Consider the following 21,990-nt stretch of genomic DNA (forward strand, 5'->3'; position numbering starts at 1 on the left):
TGACAGGAAACATTCTGAGAAGATACGTATATGCAAAATCAAATATGAGGCAATACATGAATGGACTAAGCAGAAATTTTTGGATGCTATAAAAGACCAGAGCTACACTGTTGGATATCCAAAATAAGTAATGTAAGTACAGGACGCAAGCAGTGTACAGCACCATGTGAACACTCCACATAAGTGTGCTTCTGTATGCAAGTCTGAGAGCGAGGCTAAGCTAAAACCCAGGAGGCCATGTGTGTATTGTGCCAAGCTGAGTGGCAGCACACTCTGAAGACATCAGTCCCAGTTTTGAAAGCACTTGGTGTGCGGATTCAGGCGTCTCTTGGCCACGGCTGAGCTCTGCTCCATATGTATTTTTGATCAGACCAGGCCATCCTGCCAGTGCAGCATGTTCATTAACAGGGCCGAGTCCCTCGAGTGGCCTGGCCTCTTCTATTATTCTCTTTTAGCTGTGCTAGAACTTGTGTGAAAAGAAGTAGGGAAGATGTCCACCAAGAAAACAGACACACACACACACACACACACACACACACACACACACACACACACACACACACACACACACACACACAAACACACATACGCACACACACCGAAGATTGCTGCCTGTCAGACTGTCTGAATTGAAAGTGCTGAAGTGTCATGTGCTATACTGGTACTTCGACATAAACAGAAAATATGCATACATTATACACTAATACATCATACAAAAATACATACATTCATACATACATACATACATACATATAAATACATATAAAATCCAATTATAATCACCGGTAATCACCAGATATCACCAATAATACTCATGTAGGAATAATTACAATGCATAACTGAAATATAAAGTAAAGGCAAAAACTAAACAAAATTAATTTATATAGTATAGTTAAACACCATACACAAAGATTAAGAGGTGTACTTCACACACAAACACGCATTTCAAGCACACTTTAATGCAGCTGCTCTTTCTTATGAGCCCTCATTTGAAGTTTCCTTTGACAGGGACTTCTCTGTGTGAATGACATAGTCATTAAAGCAGCATTACTCGTTCAGCTTTGAATTAGACCTGACTCTAGTGTTCAAGCCAAGTCTCATACCTGCACAGATTTTATGGTAGGATGGTGGGAGATTCAGAAAAATTGTGTTGGTGTTGAGTAATGACAAATTGGAGCCTGCAGGGGCTAGTGATTAAGACAAAACCAGCCTGGACACTTCAAAGAGGGGGCAAGCCCAATTATAGTCTGGTTTGCATGGCCAGAAAAACAGCCATTTTACAGTGAGCAATGGTTAAGAATAGAAATGTGCAGCAAACCCTAATGGTGACCGGAAACTTGCAGAGTGAAATGAGGAGAGCAAGAATTAAAAGAAAAGTGGGAAAGAAGTATTCACTGAGAAGACTTGGATGAAAATGAGTCAATGACACTACTAGCCAGTAAGTGAGGTTATCAGCTGTGTACCTTACACACTTCATCTACTTGATGATGAGTGTCACATCACACAAACACACTCATCCACATTAGACTATAGATACAACTGAATGTGCAGGTAATTTACATAAAACACTTTTGACTGTTGGTCCTGCTTTCTAATTGTCATTTAAGAACATCTTACAGCAAAGGTGGAAAGTAATGAAGTAGAAATACTTCGTTACTGTACTTAAGTAGATTTTTCTGGTATCAGTACATTGCTTCACTATTTATTTATTTTTTTTACTTTTTACTTTCACTCATTAAATATTTTACACAAATATCTGTACTTTCTACCTCTTACATTTTCAAACCAGGCTTGTTACTTTAGTTTTAATCTATTTTTCGGCGTGATCAATATTTTTTCTCTCATAGTGCGCCGTTTTCAGCCCATCAACCTATTTCTTGTCATTGCGCGGCTTTTTCAATCTACCGCAGTCGTAGAGCAAGGCAGAAGGCAACAAGAAGTATAGCTAACGTGGACAAGACAGAGGGAGTCAGTGATATAAACATGACTGAGAACAGAGACATTTCTTCACCTGATCATCATCATCTTTTTTTTTCTGGTTGTTCAGCCTGGAAACATTAATTAGGTAACAAAATTTGAAATTCTTTTGTATTAATATATATTTATATGATGTGGGGTCCAGTAACCAGCATGACTGTAAAACAGGTTGTAGTAATGGCTACTTTTTACTTAAGTACATGTCAGAGCCCAAACTTCTTCACTTTAACTTGAGGGAAAAGGTGTTTTCAAAAGAGTCTTCTAAAACATGAGTTTGCCATCTCTGTCTTACAGGACCTTGCTGAATGAATGACAAGTGTGTAAGAACACATGGGGTGATTGTAGCAGTGGTTCGTTTTCATCAAGTACAGATATTCTTTTTTAGATCCATGTAAGAACCTGTAAAAAGCACAGACAGGCTATGTCACCACAATACCAACCAGCCTATTTTACTGTTGTCAGTCAGAATACAGTCCTCCTCACTGTAATGATCCTACCAGAGCCAATAAACATTCCTGTTTTTTTTTCTAACAAGACACTGAATGACTGATTTAATCTAGTAGAAACAAAAGGCTGTAGGGACTAAAAGATAAAAAAAAAAAAAAAAAAGAAAAAAAAAGAAAAGAGATTTAACATTGTAATTAAATGAGATTAAGGAATGGTACAAATTTACACATGCTACGTGTACAATAATTTGTCGAGAATAGAAAAGGAATTTATATATATATATATATATATATATATATATATATATATATATATATATATATATATATATATATATATTTCATATTTAAATTATTATAAAATGGCTTGAGAGCCTGCTCTAAAATCTCTTCTTCCTTATCTTCTTTTACTTATAAATGCATATTTAATTGAAAAAGACAAATGCAGAAGATGAACTACTGAATTCACACTGACCAGGAAAAACTGCACTAATATTTTGTTGTTTTTAATCAGCCATTTTTGTGTAGTTCAGATGCATTTGTTGTTCTAATCTCAACTATATCATGAATATTCTATTTTCAGCACCATTTACATGATCCTGAGGCAAACAAGAGAGGCTATCAGGTAACTAGTTAACATCCATTTCCCCCTAATACTATAGAATTTGTAAAACTCATCTTTTTCCAAAAGGATAATATGTGTCTATGTGTGTGTGTGTGTGTATGCAGGTATGCTTTGTTTTGACGTTAGAAATAATACTTATGAAATGAACGTAACTATACAGTGTGACCTATGAATGTAGTATGCACTAAAGTTTCTTTCGGCTTCTCCCGTTAGGGGTCGCCACAGCGGATCCTCCGCACGTTTGATTTGGCACATGTTTTACGCTGGATGCCCTTCCTAACGCAACCCTCCCCAATTTATCCGGGCTTGGGACCGGCACTGAGAGTGGCTGGGGATGGTTCCCTGACCGGGAATCGAACCCGGGTCGCAGCGGTGAGAGCGCTGCATCTTAACCACTAGACCACCAGGGGACCGAATGTAGTATGCACTGAAAAGGAAAAAACTAATCCATTTTCTATTAACTTAAAATTTTAGGTTGTATTGTTTTTTTTTTTGTATTGGTATATGTAGCTATAAAGTATTACATGTGGATTTATACAAAACTATTTACAGTTTCAGTACGTCAGCAAAATTTGTTCTGCCTTTACAGAGTATCGGTGTGTGTGGTTGCCAAGCTCATCTCTCAAAGAAAATGACATTTTCTGTGTATGTATGTGTGCAGTCTGCTTCTGCTCAATTCGCTCAGTAGATAAGTTTCTTTTCCAACTGCAGTGATACCATAACAGTCATAACTCAAATATTTTTGGGGAGGTTAAAAAAATTTGGTAGCCTAAGAAAGACTCTCGAGCTGCTATGATGTAAAAGATATATGTGCACAGAGTAATACTGTACATACTGAACTATTCAAGAGAGAGCTTTGCAGAGCTTGTCGTGTTACATTCTTCTTGTTCTGGAGCTCTCCACACACCTCTCTCTCGCTGTCTACCTTCATTTTTTTTCTATCTTACTCAATATTACATGTGCACACAGTTTCTTTTGGAGTAAGCATTTAATCTTTTTCTTCCCAGTCCCCTCTTCTGTGATAAAAATACTTTCTACTACATATCTCCACTTTTGATCATTACCCCATTGCTTCTTCCAGCCGTCTACATCTTTATTTTCTTTAACACCTTTGCTAGGAAAATCACATCTCATTTCTTCATATTTTTTCATGCTGCTCTCACACCAGCTCTTATGCATTTATTACCCTTTATGTCATAAATACATTCATGCACTTCAATTCCCATTTTTTTGCGATATCCTCTTCCACTGCCATTTGTGCAAACACCAAATTGAGCCTTCATTCTCTTGTCTCACGTGCTGTATGCTCCTGTAGATCTTTGCGTCCCTGCATTTCCATAAATCACTGTCATGCAGTGCATGTCTCTTCAGATGTTCAGTGTGTCTCACAGGCCCATTTGCACCCCGGTGACTCCATTAGGTTGGGCAGATGGCCGAGACCAGGGCAGGATTCAGAGCGTGAGATCTTTGCGCGACCGGCTCCTTCTCGCCAGTAATGAGAGCTGAGTCCTTTCCCAGAATAGGTGCCTGGGTGATGTGAGATATAGAGACCCTGCATACTCTCTGCTGCCCAACCCTTCTGTCTCCTGCTGAACACAAAGGCTGAGCCTGTTCCACTCTCTAACTCGGCTAAAATGGACACACAGCCCTAGTTTTATAGCCTGCTCATATGGCCATATGGCTTTTAAACTATCCCTGAGAGTAAACAGGATAATTCGATGGCATGTTTAAACTCTCATTATAAATGCTCCATTGTTTAAAAATGGCTAAATAGGGCTATCTAAAGGCTACTGGGGGTCTATTGGTACAAAACTATTATTTTCTTAGTTATTTTATAGTATGTACATTTTCTAATACAGATTATCACAGGCAACATATAGGACACAATTATAAAAATTTTTTATTGGTAATAACCAGCGTAAAATTGGCATGCATTTTTCTTTTTTTTTACTTTCAGGTGCATATTTTGTCTCAGATATGAGCTTAGCAAAGTGGAACTGTGGCTGTATTCTGACAGCCAGGCTCAGACGAGTTCATTACCATCATTTCATGGTGGCATGTGGGCCAGATGAAAGTAAGCATGGCCTGACACAAGGGTATCATTCCTTAGCTATCTGTGTGGCTTTGATATTGGAAGCAGTGTATGAGCTGGAAGTGGAATCCTTTTCAGGGTTGATAGCTGTATAGCAAAAAATAGATCTGAATAATATAGATTTTAAAAGTGCAGAATTATGGGCTGATTCAGTTCACTGCAGCATATCAAATTCATTTAAATTTACATTGTTTAGGGTTTAAAAATTACAAACTGGTCAGAATATTTGGCTGGAGGCAAACTCGAGACTATGAAGTAAATGAAAATGAGCATGAGTTCTGCACTTTAACAGCAGACAAGGCTATTACAGTAATGTTCAGCTGAAGCCCATTGCAAGTCCACATAATGGTGAGCGCAGTAATTTGCTTAATTTTCCATACTTTCTCTATGGATTTCACAGACATGGATACAAAGAGGAATGGAATGATTATGTCTCATCTATGGCTAATCGCAGTTTGATTCTGGCTATGTTTTCAGTGTCGTTAGTTATGGTGTGTGTATGCTGTCTCCAATGCCAAGCTTAGGAGTCATGTAACAATCAGGGTGTTTGCTTGTGTAATGTTAGTGTCACTGTTGCATGCTGTTACTCACCAGTCCATCCTGCCAAACAGAAGCAGTCGCCACTGATGCCATCACATCCGTTGCCATGATTACAGTCGCAGTGCTCCTGACACTCCAGCCCATAGGTGCCATCCTGATGTGCACACACACACACACACACACACACACACACACACACACACACAAACATGAATAAAATCAATATTAGTCAAAACTGTCAGGTCAAATATACTGTGTGTAGATACAATTAGGTGGTAATAACATATATGGTATGGTCCCACACACTCACAGGACAAGCCATTTGGCAGTGTTTTCCCCTCCAGCCCGGTGTACAGGAGCAAGAGCCATCGATGGGGTCACATGCAGCTCTGTTTAAACATGTACAGGTCTGGTTACAGTTAAGACCCCATGTTCCACTAGAGCACAAGATGGAGCAGTCGACACCCTTCCAGCCTGGCAGACAGAGAGAGGGAGAGAGCATGGTAGGAAGCCCATTAATTGATTTTCTTGTTTATTCACTTGTTATCAGTTTTAATGTATCTAACCAGAGGTGGTAAGTTTAAAATTCTGGTAATCCACAACACGCATTACAGACTGCACTATAATGGCTCTAACTTTACTCAAATAAACCTTCTCTAGTCTATAATTAAATGCAATCAATAGGTGGTGCCCAGGGAGGTAGAAAAGGGAAGTGAGGTCAGATCAGATAGAGGAGCTGGAAGACCTAAGCCTCCTGATGCCTGTGCTGCACTGAGGTCAATGAACAAAATACTTGCATGGCTTCAGGCTAGACATTACATAGTGAGAGAAAGAGAGAAAAGGAGCAAGGGAAAGCCATAAAGAACACTAGCTCTTAGCAGACTGGTGAATTATGAATGGTAATGTAGATTTAAGGTGGTGACTGTAATGATCTTGCACCCAGCCTGATGGGACTGGATCTGTAACTCTTGTACTGCTGCTGTATGTCCTAGTAGTGCTTAACCCATGTTTATGCAGCACCAGTGGTTTATCCAAGCACAGTCATCCAGATGCCAGGCACAGCTGTTGCAAAATATAATGCTGGCAAAAATTAAATGTGGATATATACTTGGACATGACAACAATCCAAAATGTTGCATATGGCAGAGTAAGTAGCGGCATCTCAGAAAGCTTGTACTCTAAGTTTAGCAACACAGTAATATTACAGATATTTCAGCTGAGAGGGTCTGAAAGCTATTCATAGTATTGTTGTAGTGTAGTAGTGAAAGAGGCGCAAGACAATAAGATGAGTACAAGTTATTGGAGAGTATTTGTGTCCATTTACGATATTAAATGGCAACTTTTTAACTGATAATTTGTTGTTTATTTCCCAATAAACATCTTTACATTACTTATTTTGCCATTTTAATGCTTAAGGGATGAATGGCTAAAATGTAACATACCTGTCTTGCTGCTGTAAAGTATTTTGTTCTCTTTGTCATTAAGCTATACAAACTTTAGCACTTAGCTGCACACAAAATACTCCCATGAGCACAGTTCAGCAGATGCTGCTGTGGCATTACAGTCTAAACAGACTTCTGTTATTAATTCGCTTCAGTTTGTGCATCTTCCTCAAAGCATTTCAATCCTTTGATCTAAGAAACAGTCTTTTGTAATAGCATGCACTGAACTTAAATAAATCCTTAATATATTTTGAGTTCTGTTCTCAGGTATTCTAAATCCAGCATGATCTAGCGGTAAACAGATTACAATGAGCTGGTCAATGTCGTATTTATAAATGTAGACGAAGAATTTATCAATGACTGTCTTAAAGTGATGCAAGAACTGATTAAGTGGGCAATGGTAAATCAATTTCAGTGATTCTGATTAAACAACACATTGATTTGTTGTGCTGTTCATGCTGCAACCTTGTTTGAGCTTATGTATATATCCATAATTTATTTGAGTATCAGATTGACTTAAAAAGGGAGAAGATTAGTTAACAGAAAGACAGAGTGTGAGAGAAACTGCACCTTCTTTGCAAATGCAGCAACCATCAATGGGAGAACAGGAGGCTTGGTTCTGGCAGTGGCAGGCAGATGAGCAGTTAGTTCCGTAAAATCCAGGAGGACATGTCTGGGTGCAGTCTTCTCCCTAGGAAAACAAACACACACACACACACACACACACACACACACACACACACACACACACACACACACACACACACACACACACACACACACAGACACACAGAGTAATTTTAATGAAATATCATCATATGTTTAAATAAATATTTTCCTTCCAAATTTCTTGCCACAGATACCTGCTTGGGATAGCACTGTCAACCGTTCTTATTTAATACATTTCTTATGACTAGTATCAGCATCTCAGTGAACCTTTGCATTATACATTTCGAATCAACAAAAGATCTGTATGCAACCTTTCTGTAAAATGCACGCCAAAGCCAATATGACAGATTATCACGTCTAAGAATAGAAGGAATGACTCAGGTTTTTCCTCTTCTGGTATGTCAAATTCTGCTCATAAAGACCCTGGTAATTAGTTAATGAGTTGAAGCACGTGTACAAATGAGGCAGAATGGTAAAATCTGGATCTACAGCATATGGAAGTTGAGGAAGTTTCAGTCCCTATGCCCCAGCTTTAATGAGCAGACCATGTGCCCAGCCCTGCAGCCCCTATCCATTATCATTCAGCTACTGGTGACTAAGATGCACTGAACTCTCAAAGCCCTGGCTCTATCTGAGCCAGACCCTGTCCAATCTGTGTGCTTTAGCAGGATCCTAGCTCCCTTAGCTGGTCATCCCAAGTACCTGGCTGTGTCATCCCTGCCTCCGATTGACAGCTGACATGATGATTTAGCCTGCCAATTAGTGGTGAAGCAGCAGAGTGCAGGGCGGCTCCTGACTCCCTCGTGCAAGCAGTGGGACGGAGCTCATTAGCATCTGGAAGTATGTTTGAGAGTGAAGCCTGAATGAAGAATTTCACTGAGCTGTGAGAGCTTTTTCTCTCTCGCGCTCCCGCTCTCTCTGTCTCTCTATTTCGCTCCGTTTTACTCTATTGCTTTCCAACATTCTGTCTCTATTTCTCTACTATCTCTCTCATGCACTCACTTCTCATTGCTATGCTTTTCTCCCTGCTCATCATGCTCATCGTCTCACGCACGCTCCCACTCCATCTGCACCCATTCTCTCTCCACATGCCCACATGAAAAGCTTACATCTGCGAATTAATTTTTTATCAATCTACGTGCTGTTATCTTTGTTCCGCTCAAAAGTGACAACTTCCAGACTGCAAACGTTGGCAGTTCTCTTGAAGGGATTGTGGAGATGTGAAAGTAGTTTGTGAGTGCAGCAGCACATGCAGCTGGAAAGTTTGTTGGCCTGACTTCCAGTAATTTGCTGGTGAGTGATCTTGTGGTAAAATCATTTCAACCACTAATGACACACACAGAAATTTTAATGCAAAAGGTTCAAAGCTCTAACCAAGGAATTCTCTCTCACAGTAGCTGTTCTTTTTCACAATTAATTCATGAATTAAAATTGGTCACAATGTGCAATATAGCAGTATATGATGCAAATTAATTGCTTTGTGTCACCTTAAAGCAAGTACTTGCAGATGAAATGGTTGAGACATTAAAATGTATAATTTATAATGGACTGTATAATAATACCTAAAACTTTCCCAATGGCATAAATATCGACCTTATCCAATGTAGAAATGCTAAGCATTAAACAAATAAACATCCTTTATACAATGAATCTAATTTTGAATATTGGCCCATAAACAATATGCTGAAAGTGTGTGAAAATAGAAATTGGCTTGAAAAGCATTTGAATGGTGTGAATGTGAGAATTCAAGCTGTTATCACACCAACAAAAACTTTTAAAGTTTAAAGTGTGGGCAAAGGTTTAGTGACAGTAACATAAATCTGGAGTTGTAGCGCTAAAAAGAATAAGGCTTCGAGCCAGAATAAAGAAAACTGAATAGGATGATGGGCTCAGGCAAGGCTCAGACCAAACCAGAACAAAGAACAGAGAGACTTTGACACCGCTGGTATTTTAGGGAGGTATGAAGGAGAATACATTTCCATATATTATCGTGCTACCATCACTTTACATTCAATTGCAATCATATAAATCCATATACTTCTCCTTTATGCCAAGATATATTACTGTATAACAGCTCTTGGGGCTATTGCATGTGCATTTTTTTTTTCTGACGTTCTATAAGCCTGGCTGGAAGATTTAACTGTGAAACAGAGCATAGTGTCCCCATTCTGCAAAGTAGTTGACTCGGGTTTCTGAGCAAAGCTCCTCTAGCTGTGTTTAATAAAACTGGCAAAAGTCTTCTAAAATCCAGCACTTGGAGCAGGTGAAGAAAATGGAGATAAAGGCAATGTCTTCTCTAGTTGGTGCAATCCGCCACTGCAGCTCTGCTACCAGACAGCTCAACAACTCTAGCCAAGGTAAGAGTTGGCATTAGCACACTGCTCTGTGTTTGTCTTAATCAGGCCACTGCTTATCTCTTTATCTCCAGCACAGTGTCGATCCTCATCTATACTGTGAAACTTCCACTCTTTGTAACTGAAAATACATGCAGCTGAAGCAGTTCACCAAGTCATTGTTCATGTATCTTTTCTGTTTTGTATCTTTCTATTAAATTACAAGAGAAAGCATTTACTCCTTAACAGGCTTGCAATAACATACTGATGTAAAACAATAAAACCAGGAGGCAGGATTTTATTAATATAATTCTTAATCGCATCTGACCACTCATATTTCATCTTTACATCTTCATCTGTTTTCCCTCATTGCTTAATAGTTACGGAGAAGAAGGCTAATCCAGAACTGGCGTAATCCATTATTCTGATTTGTATAGCATACTCCATATGCCAGACACTTTTTTTTAATTAATATCAGAGGGATTCTCTGACTCTTCTTTTTTTTTCATTTGGCAAGGGTCTTTATATTAAGTCCAGGCCTGCTGTGTAGCATGTCATGTCTATTATGAGGCAGTATTAAGCTTTCATTGCCTGCTGAGCTTTAAGGATGCAAGAAACTGCAGGTGTGTTAGTTTGCATGTGCATGTACAACTCTATAAAATGATTTTTAAAAGCTAAACTCCACTGCTGAGCTACACTATTGCCTCAAATGAGATGACAAGAAAATAACTTTGAACAACACATTTTGTGAGATGGCAGATCGTGTGTCAAGTGCCAGATCTCCATAACAATACAGCACTTTTCTCTGTGCTGTTCCTTTAGTAGCACAGGGTAAAAATATGCTCTGAATGTGATTACCCCTCCTCAACCACCTCACTTTCTCCCCCAAAAAATCATTTGCACCAAGCGGTCATTTACAAGAAAATGAAAAAAAAGTAACTTTTATATTCTTTTATAATAGCTGAAGTCATGTCTCAGCCGATTTGCTTGTATTACAGCATAGGATTTATTTAGTATAAATAGGTCTATGACGGATGGTGGACTTACAGTAAAGCCAGGAGCACAGATGCAGGCCCCAGTGACCCCATGGCAGTCTGCTCCATTAGCACATTGGCACTTTAGGCTGCAGCCCTCACCGTAGTAGCCCGCAGGACACATCTCATTGCAGTACAGACCAGTCCATCCTGCTGTACAAGAACATTCCCCTGATAGAGGATGACAGCTGAGAGAGAAAACAGAGGGGAGAGAGAGAGAGAGGGGGGGGGGAATTATGCAAAAAAAACAAAACAAGAGATGGATAGAAGGAATATTTGAATAGATACAAAGACCACCAAACCAACAAACACTGCTTCCAATAACAAGACAGTAAGAATAAAAGACGGGCAGGAAATTAAAACGAATAAAGGATGCATGAGGTGCTATAAAGAGTGAGTGGGAGTCCTATCACTGAAAGGTGTTCAGAATACAGCTTGAAAGCTGAATGAAGTGAATAGAGCTAGACACTACACATTCAGAAATGCTGTAAAGTAAAGTAATATGCCTGCTGTCTTTGCTAGTTTCATAGAAGCTTACTAAACTGTTGGTCAGCCCACAGCTTCAGTTCTTATAAAAAAATAATGTTTTAGGAATTGCTGAATAAAATAGAATGAATATAAAGTGTGCAACTTGTGAAACAACATATTCACACCTGAATTTAATATAATAAAAAAAATCAATGTCAGAATATAATATATTTCTTTAAACCAAAAACAAAGGAGGAACCATATGTATAGTTCAGTTAAACGTGCATAGTGAGTATCCTGAGAACAGAAGTTGTTCTTTGAAAAGAAGTAACATTTTGTAGGACATTCTTAAGAAATTGTACTATAGTCATTAGCATTTGATTGCATTTTGGTCGAACTATTTCACATTTCTGCAATAAACACACACAAATAACCAAAATTATATGCCTCTTAAAAGCAATAATTTAAACATATGGCACATTCAATACAGTAATAATATAAATGATATAAAACAAAGTGTTAAGTAAATTGGCTATGCAAAATCACCCCCACATGTGAATAAATGTGTGTTCTTTCAGCTGCTCCCATTAGGGGTCGCCACAGCAGATAATCTGTCTCCAAATCACTCTTTCAAACTAACCACCTGCATCTATTCCCTCACCACATCCATAAACCTCTTCCTTGGCCTTCCTCTTTTCCTCCTGCCTGGCAATTCTATCTTCAGCATTCTTTCACCGATATACTCCATGTCCCTGCTCTGCACATAACCAAACTATCTCAATCGCACCTCTCTCACCTTGTCTCCAAAATGTTCTACCTGCACCGTCCCTCAAATAGACTCATTTCTAATCCTGTCCATCCTCGTCACTCCCAATGAAAATTGCAGCATTTTCAACTATGCAATGTCCAGTGCCGCATCCTGTCTTTTGTCAGTGCTTTGTCTATAATCCTGTAATCTATTTAGCGTGAATTTCTTTTTTCCTTAGACAGAATCCAAATTCACTACAACCTTAACCAGGATAAAGTGATTACTGTTAGTTAATATATTTTCTCATTGTTCTGCTGCACTTTTTTTTTCTCCCCTTCTCATTAAGCAACACATTTTCTGTATGGTGTTTAAATATGGTCTTTAATTGAGAGTGTGTGCAGTTAATTAAGTAACTAAAAACTGTGAGTTTCTCAAGTATAATTTTTTTTTTTCAATTTCCATCCCTTATTGTACTATTATGGTATCAAAATGTTGGTTTATGATTTAGCAGCCAAGTGATGTGAGTGGATTCCAAATTGGTCTATTAAAGTTTTTTTTTTTTAATTAGCACGTTAGCATTATTGCATTATTATTAATTACTAGGAATATTAATGAGTATCACCCTCTATATATTATCATTAGGCTCCTAAGGTATGTTTAAACAAAATGCTCCCTTTTTTATTTATTGTATATTATCCTATTATTGTGGGCACTTAAAATAAGTGAGTAAAACAAACAATCTAACAATTGTAACAGTTGTCAGTTGAATATTGTTATATAATGCGGATATGCACTATAAGGATTAAAAGTTTTCACAGCACTTCACTTTTTCCACATTTTGTTATGCTCTAGCCTTATTCCAAATTTGATACAATTCACTTTCTACTTCAAAATCCTACAAACAATACCCCATAATGACAAAAATAAGGGATATCCCTGTAAATTGCTGCATTCATCTTTTTTAAAGAGGCCAAAGAGTTAAATCTTTGTTTCTAATGGTCTGAAACTCCAGATGAGCTGTCATGTGCTTTTTACTGAGGACTGGCTTCCATCTGGCCACTCTACCATATAGGCCTGATTGGTGGAGTGGTGTAGAGATGATTGTTCTTCTGGAAGGTTCTCCTCTCTCCGCTCTTTCGGTGACCATCGGGTTCTTGGTCACCTCCCTACTTAAGGTCTTTCTCCCCGGTTGCCCAGTTTGGCTGAGTCCTGCTCTAGAGTCTTGCTGGTTCCAAACTTCTTCCATTTATGAATGATGGAAGCCAATGTGCTCATTGGGACCTTTAATGCTGCAGAACTTTTCTGTACCCTTCCCCAGATCTGTGCATCGGTACAATCCTGGTCTACAGACAATTCCATGGACTTCATGGCTTGGTTTGTGCTCTGACATGCACTGTTAACTGTGGGACCTCATATAGACAGGAGTGTGCTTTTCATAATCATGTCCAATCAACTGAATTTACCACAGGTGGACTCTAAGTTGTAGAAACATCTCAATATAATCAGTGCAAACAGGATTCATCTGAGTTCAATTTTGTCATGGCAAAGGCTGTGAATACTTAGGTACATTTGATTGATTTATTGATTTATTGATTTATTGATTTATTGATTTATTAATTTATTTTATTAATTTTTTTAAATACATTTGCAAAGATTTCAAACAAACTTCTTTCACATTGTCATTATGGGGGATTGTTTATAGAATTTTGAGGTAAATAATGAATTGACCCCATTTTGGAATAAGGCTGTAATATAACAAAATGTGGAAAAAGTGAAGCGCTGTGAATACTTTCCGGATGCACTCTATTTAAATAAACGGGGCAGATAGTCCTAAAGGCAGGTTGAATCAAAGAATGGAATAGGCTAAAATCGAGTGATCAGCAAACCATGTAGACTAGGGCAAAACAAGGACACAAACAAGAGAAACAAAACAAGATTTGGTTCAAATGAAACAAGGAACAAGCAACTACAGGGCTTGCTGAATTACAGAAGTCTGAGTATCTGGAAGACAGCTGTGAACAAGAAGACACTTAAATCAATCATGAGACAGGCTAGAGACATGACATAAACAAAAACAATATAAAATAAACAAAAGGACATGCTTCATAAAGCTGCAAATGTAATTGGGGGAATCTCTCAACCAGCATTTCCACTATTTCACTATTGTGTACTACAACCATTCATACTGATTTTTTACTTATTAATCTATACTCAGCTATATATTATGTCTTATATTAATTATTCAGAACCTTTGTAACAACACTTAAAAATTTGGTCAGATGCATCCCATTTCTCTTGATCATTGATACTATACTTGATCATTATAATATTATACTATGTTTACTACTTTTATAGAAAAAAATTAATAAAAATAAAACCTGGCAACTACAAACAGAACTAGACTCCTGGTGATTACACACAGACATTTGTTTTCTATCATGTTAATAAATTGACTAAACCCAATGTAAGCATCTGTAGTTCTATAACACTATTATACTATTCTTGTGTGACAACTGAGAAGGATACCATCTCTTCTACATCCTTTGTTAATAAACACATATTCACCTTTACTCTTGACCTAATGTATTTCCTCTAAAGTTCTTAATAATAAATAATATAAGATAATAATAAGATCATTTCTTATTTAAGTCAAAAGGTAATTAAATTTCTCTTTGGACATAAATGAACTGTGTAGTTTTTAATATATTCTAAACCTATAATGCACCACCTCCTAATGAGCTTTTCTGGTCAAGGCAGAGAATCTATTTTGTGGAATCAGGTGCTGTAATGCATGACTGCAACAATCCATATCCTTAAAAAAAGATGGGCAAATTTATGATGTCTTGCCTAGGTGTTGTCTATGATCTTTAGAGTAAGTAAGTTCAGTATAGTCTTTAGCTCTGTGTTCTTACCTCAAAGTATTTGTAGTATTACAGGGGCAGTATTTGTCACATATAAGCCCATACAACCCTGGGGGGCAGAATCTTTCCTGGCAGTGTGGTCCTTTAAAGCCAGTGTCACACAGGCAGGCACCGTTGATGTGGTAACACTTGGCCCCATTCTGACAGTCGCAATGGAGGGCACACTGCTGGCCATATGTACCGACAGGACACTCCTCCTGGCACCTGGCACATTAAACATATTTGGCTGAAAGTGGAAGAGTTCACCGCGTTCTTAATTTTCAGTGTTCTGACAAACTCTTGCAAGAAACTCATTAGGAAAACATAGTCTAAGAATGTCATATTGAATGTCGGGCAAATCTAGAGGTTATAAGTCAAAGCAATGTTTTGGCATTATTTGTTCTCATCTTCTCCATTGGAGTAGAGCAAGGTAAAGCAACTGTCATTACCCACAGTGCATATAATTAAAACCATGGCCTGTTCTATGTGTGGAATAGCAAAGTAACTTAAGCAGAGTGGACTTTTTCAAGAAGTTAAATATACAATCTTGGCAGAGCATCAATCTCAAGTGTCCAATGAAGCCATTAGAAGACAGATAAATAGCTCAATTAAATTATAAAATGGAATGGTTATGTTTCGCATTTAAATTACAGCAGCAGCGGCTGTACTGGGAGAGATGGGTGTTATTGCAGAGGGGTGAGGGAGGAGAAGGGGTGTCCTAACATAATCTCAGATCATTCCTGCTGGGTTAATTCACCTGTCACAGAGCTAATGAATGTGAGCAATTTTGCAAATATTAGAGAAAAAGAAGGACTTGTCCTAGAAGTGTTTTATCCTACACACAATCGCCTTCGCAAGCTAATAAACCCTCAGGACGACTGAGGGCAATAAAGAGACGAAGCCATTTCAATTGTCTCCAAATGCAACTCCATTATTGGTAATTAATGGCTAGAAACAACCAGAGCAGAGCCAGGAGTGGGGTTGATGGACGTAGAAGGATCAAATTGAAATGCACACAAGGGTTAAGCAGATCAACATATAAAAATAAGTCAGTAAACATGTACCCTACCTTTTGTTGTTTTCTTTTTTAATGCAAGAAGATGAGACAATAAATAAATCTGCGATTTATGTACTTATGAAGTGATAATTGAATGCTTTAATCCCTCTTGTATACCTTCGTCCAGTGTAACCTGCCATACATTGGCACTGTCCAGTAATGTGGTCACACAGTCCCCCATTACGGCACGAGCAGTCCTTGCTGCAGTTGATGCCAAATTTGCCTAATGGGCAGGGCTGGGCACACACAGATCCCTGTGGTGTGATAAAGAAAGAAAGTGTATGCGTGAGTGTTGCTGAATAAAACAGACCAATTTACACAAATCAAATCAAGGTTAGAAAAGCCACAGGGTTTTAACAGAAATATGATACATAATGATTATTAATGAGACTTTGCACATTTAATTTTTTATACTAATAATGGCCATCAATTGCTTTTGGGTTCTTTGACATAGCTTACATTTCTTTTACTCTTAAATTTCCCCATATGCAGTATCCCTGCCACTCAGTCTCTACTGCACTACTCCCCTGTTTCAAAAACTCTATATTCATTTAACCCCTAGTTTAGCCCCCAATTACCCTTTCTCCATCACTCTCTCAGTTTCATTCCATCTCATGTCATCCTTTCTTCCATCAGTCATCCTTCGTTCCCCTCTCTTTCATTCTCTCTAAACCCTTCCCCTCATCATCTGTCCCCTGATCAGTGTTCCCCTCCTCTCTTTGTCATTCTATCGTTTATCTCCCTTGTCACTTTCCGACATTTAGTCTTTCACCAGCGGTATGTAGTGAGCCTTACGGTCCAGCCAGCCGGACATGAGCACTCTCCAGTGATGTGGTGGCAGGTTCCACCATTCTGGCAGGGGCAGCGCTGCTCACACTGGGTCCCATGACTGCCGGAGGGACAGCGCACACCGCAGCTGCCAGAGCACAAGAACAGAAATTCAGAACTGCTCAGTGCCACATGAGCCATTTTTAAAGAAAAAAACACATTAAATAATATTTAAATAATTTCCACAAATCATCAGAACTGTAATTGATTTATCCAACAATACAGAAGACATGCATTTGGTACATGTGATAATCTACTTACACAGCACCCATATACCCAGGAGCACAGATGCACTCGCCTGTCTCATGATGACAGGTGGCACCGTTAAGACATTGGCACTGCAGCTGGCAACCCTTGCCATAGTACCCGGGCTCACAGGGGTCCTCACATCGCCAGCCCTGGTAGCCGTCCGTGCAGACACAGGCACCAGTGATGGGGTTACACAGGGCTCCGTTCTGACACTGACACCGATTGCTGCAGTGAGGTCCCCAGTAGCCACTCTCACAGCCTGGGGCGAAAAAAACCCCAAAAAACAAGCACAGAAGACAAACATTACAAATAAACAAAGGGAATACTGCATTTTATGGGTCTATTAAAAATAACCTGGAAACCATATACACAGTTTTCATTTTGTTTTACTGTAATAATTTAGTCAAGGGGGCATAAAGTTATTAGAGATGCAGTAAAACAAATAAGACACTGCACAGGGGAAAATAATTAATGTGTGTCACATACCGATCCTTACAGGCTACTGCTCATTACTACTCCCATGAGAGGAAATGCTCCAAACCCCATTAAATTCAATGAAATTTTATCTGTAGAGCAATTTGCAAAAAATTTCCATTGCCAAAAAGCAGCTATTTAAAACAAGATCCAATCTAGATGCCTAAAAAAAAAGCCTGATGTGATAATGGCTGGATGAGACTCCTTAACATAGAATTCAGAATTGTATAATTAGAACCATAAGATACACCAGTTTTAACAGGAAAATCATTCTCTTTTAAAGGGATTTTAAAATAATCTTAAACAATAAACTAATGTTTAAAACTTAAATATGTGTAAATATGGTGATTAATCATTTCCCAAAGATACACACAGGTCCTTGTAGCAATTTAATGTAACCGCCCTATTGATCTAATAAAGATTCAATATAAATGAAAGGAAATGGTACATTCAAATGGTACATAGTAACATAACCAGGTGCCACTGGGTGGGGAAAAAACTACTGTTTGCTAAATGAAGTGTGGGTGTGCAGTAGGTAGTGTCCAAAGTTATCATACACTTTAAGAGACTAATGGGAACAAATAAATGTCAGCAGGAAAGCATTGAAACCACCAGACAAGAATCCACTGCCACAAGCATGTACGAATGAGCCAACACATGTACAGCTAGTCCCATCACTTACACATACAGTAAATAAATCCAAATGTATGGAACAGCATTTAAAATACTCCATGGCAAGTGTAAGATAGAGATAGAGTTATGTCCAAAACTGCAAAGATAAACAGATACATCTGAATCAGTTCTATTGCTACATGTGTGACTGGTCATGAAGCAGAGGATTAGAAAGAAATCTAGTATAAACTTGTTGACATGTAAATAGCTGTATCAGTACAAAAATAGCAGCTCGGAAATCAGAGAAAAAAAAAAAAAAAGATTTGGTTTGATCCTGTACGAAAAAGGGAAAAGATTAAATTTGGAGGCTCTTTTAAAATATTAATATTTGAGAGATTTTGTTTAAAAACTGTGGTTTTAAATTAATCATATTTATACCTATGCATTTTATGCACTTCAGTTTAAAACTTATTTAAAATATAGCAGGTTTAAATGAAAAACCTTATGTGATGGATATTTAAATTGGCTGATAGAAAGTGCCAGTACCAGTATTGGAAAAGAAAAACTGTTATTATGTCATTTTTTAGTTACGAGCTTGTACTAGTAGCAGGATTGCAAGCCCACGCCATAACACCACCTCCTACTATATTTTGAATCATGAGTGGGTCCTTTCTTTGTCCAAACTCTAGGCTTTCCATCACTTTGACTGAGGTTAGTCTTGTTGAATTTACTTTTTATTTCTATGCAATACTTCAATCTGCTTTGAATGCTGATAATCGATTTGCCCTTTGTGGTGTGGCCTCTGTATTTTTGCTCTTGAAGTCTTATTTGAACAGTGAATTGTGATATTGTCACGACTGCTGTGAATTGTTGTTGGTGATGCCATTAACTGCTGTTGTTGTTTTTCCTGGTCGACTTGTTACACATCCGGATGTTGGTAAACCAGTGGTTTCTTTTTCAGTACAATCAAATTTGTTGTATTAGCCCAATGCTTGTGCAATGCCTCTGACCAATTTCCCTTTTTTTTCTGATCACTTTTTAATTTATTTCTAATTCCTTTAAAAAATGGATGAAGTCAAACAAAATGTGTTTGCAAGCAAACATTTACTTGCTCAATAAGAAGGTTGCTTATTACAAAAAAAGAAAATCAATTAAATGAGGTTTGCTTTTTCTCAGACATTGCCCTGTCACTTTAATGTTTTTTATAAGATGCTGATCATAAACCGGCAGAGACTCGGACTGCCTTCACCTCTCAGAGACTTTACAATAAAAATCACCATCATGATGCCTGGGCGGCATGAAGTTAACATTTATATATTGATTCTGGCTTCAGTGCTGAGAAATACTAATAAATGTGGGGAACAGTCTACCTGTGTTCATTTGGCTGAGGTGAGAGAGATGTGTTAGAAACTGATGAGGTCTTAATGAAACCTGTTGGCAGGGAGGAAGCCATGCATGGTCTCTTTGCCAGGAAAACCTAAAGCACATGATCAGCTGTGGGGGAAAAAGCTGCCATATCACCGAGGGGGGTCACCCAGCATAGTGGCAGCGTCTTCTCCGACTTGACTAGAGCATGCTCGATTAAGTGGCCCAGAGCGAGGTATTGATTTGAGTAAATTTGGCATGAAGGCTGAACTCACATGCCACATAAATGACCAAGCCCCTATGGAAACAGAGTCGGTGGGTGGTCGGGTGAGATGGATGAGAGGTTCATCGCTTGCTCCGCTTACAGTCAATCATCTGTCCACCCCCCACCATTCAGCACTCCCACGCTGATGAGAGAAAGCAGACAAACACAGCACATCACCAGCTGCCTGACCCCAGACTTCGTCAGATCTTCATCAGACCTAAAGTGAGAGCTTCGCTTCTTTAACTTTAGCCATGGAGTGAGCCCTGATGCAGCCTGAAATCCACCTGTGTGGCTCATTTGCAATGACACTGAATTACAACAGAAAAGTAAAGTGGAAAATTCAGGCAGGACTTAACTTGTAGAAGCTTTCTACCTCTGGGCCCCCAGATGCTTCACAACAAGTTTCCTTAGGATGACTTAAAGTCTCCTTTTTCCCAGCAAAGTGACCCTTCTGCCCACCACTAGATAAAGCCCATTAAATTGCCATCTCTCCCTGTACAGAAGCTTTTACAGACTCACCTGCACCCAACTGTCACTGTGGACTGCTGACAGCATTTAGCAGTGATTAAGGAGCAAGAGTTCATTCAGCACTACTGGAAAGGCTAAAAAAAAAAAACATACACATGGCAGTCTGATTTTGAAGGTTAAGAAACAGAAGCTACTTACAAAAATGAGTAGAAATCTGAAGGGACTTAGGAAGAAATAGAGGATCACATCACACCCCATAGGGTAAAGGTGTCTATGTGTGGGGAGAAATTCATCTTAAGTAGTGAGACCTGCAACATAACCTGCATTAATGGCACCAGACAAAGCCCTAGCCAGCAAAACAGGTGTGTACTGGGGATGCAACCTATGCACTTTCTGTCAACAGACTTCACTGAGAGCCAAAGACCTTAGCTTGTACATAGTATGTTTTGTGGTAAGTGAAGCCCCAGTGGTCCAATACAGTGAAACTGTATTAGAAAGAAATTTCAGTAGTGCAGTTTGTAACACTGTACTGGCAGACACAAAGGTCCAGATTCATTATGTCAGAGTTTGCTTAATGTGTACATTTGTATCCGTCTAAACAAAACCGGGCAATTCAGCTTCCGGTCTGATTTATGATTTTAAACCATATTGCCTTGTTAAAACAATGCATTTTGTGTGGTCCTTAGAAAGTAAACATTAATACTCCTGGAAAAGTGTATTAGAAAGTCTTGAATTCTAACTGTATAATAATCAATTAAGATAACCCTAACCCTTGAAAAGCACAAGATGGGTAGTGTTTCTATGCTTTCAGCAGTACTAATACAAAACTTTTTTTACACTTTTTAAAACACATCTCACAAGTGAAACAAATGTTATATAATATATATACAAAAATATCATATTGTTAATGTATGTCTGCTATAATGCTATAATGCAATAAAATGACAAACTGTGTAAAAAAATAAATTTTTGAACAGACTATATAATACTCTATTTGATTACGAATAATATAATTACACATTTTAGATACTTCAGAACATTCTGTTCGAACTAGATAGGGAAACTGACATTTTTTTAAACAATGTTAAGCTGTGAAACTGATTTTAAAGTTTAGAATGTTATCTCAATATGTGTAAGAGGAGCAAAAGTGTATGAATCAATAATAAAAAAAAAAGCAGTAAAAAAGATGATTCATATACTCTTTGTATCTATTTTTAGCAAAAGTACACCTTACTCATCAAAGCTGCATAAATATGCACAGATTTGTGAACACAGAATGGTGCAGAATCTGCCACTGATTCATAACACAGTCAAAAGGCATTAGGGAGAGGAGGTGATTCAAAGAACAAGTGATAAATAAGTTTCAGCTATGTGAAAACAATATTTCCTCATATACGC

At 38.3% G+C, this 21,990-nt stretch overlaps 1 protein-coding gene across 5 annotated transcripts in view; it reads right to left on the reverse strand.

The window, feature by feature from the left end:
* megf11 (multiple EGF-like-domains 11) overlaps positions 1 to 21,990 on the reverse strand; it is a 119,462-nt gene that overhangs the window by 23,580 nt on the left and 73,892 nt on the right. For 2 of the 5 annotated variants that reach the window (XM_083552032.1, XM_083552033.1), the window contains exons 7-14: positions 17,421 to 17,667; positions 17,127 to 17,247; positions 16,449 to 16,585; positions 15,287 to 15,499; positions 11,172 to 11,346; positions 7,693 to 7,813; positions 5,991 to 6,154; positions 5,732 to 5,834 (exon numbers count right to left, since the gene is read on the reverse strand). In XM_083552032.1, the coding sequence (XP_083408158.1) occupies positions 5,732 to 5,834; positions 5,991 to 6,154; positions 7,693 to 7,813; positions 11,172 to 11,346; positions 15,287 to 15,499; positions 16,449 to 16,585; positions 17,127 to 17,247; positions 17,421 to 17,667 (1,281 nt within the window). Of the gene's footprint in view, positions 1 to 5,731; positions 5,835 to 5,990; positions 6,155 to 7,692; positions 7,814 to 11,171; positions 11,347 to 15,286; positions 15,500 to 16,448; positions 16,586 to 17,126; positions 17,248 to 17,420; positions 17,668 to 20,134; positions 20,855 to 21,990 lie in introns of those variants that run through there. The other 3 variants (XM_083552034.1, XM_083552036.1, XM_083552035.1) reach the window with 3 other exon arrangements.

This window comes from Silurus aristotelis, assembly GCF_946808225.1.
Source record: "Silurus aristotelis genome assembly, chromosome: 10".
Classification (NCBI taxonomy): Eukaryota; Metazoa; Chordata; class Actinopteri; order Siluriformes; family Siluridae; genus Silurus; species Silurus aristotelis.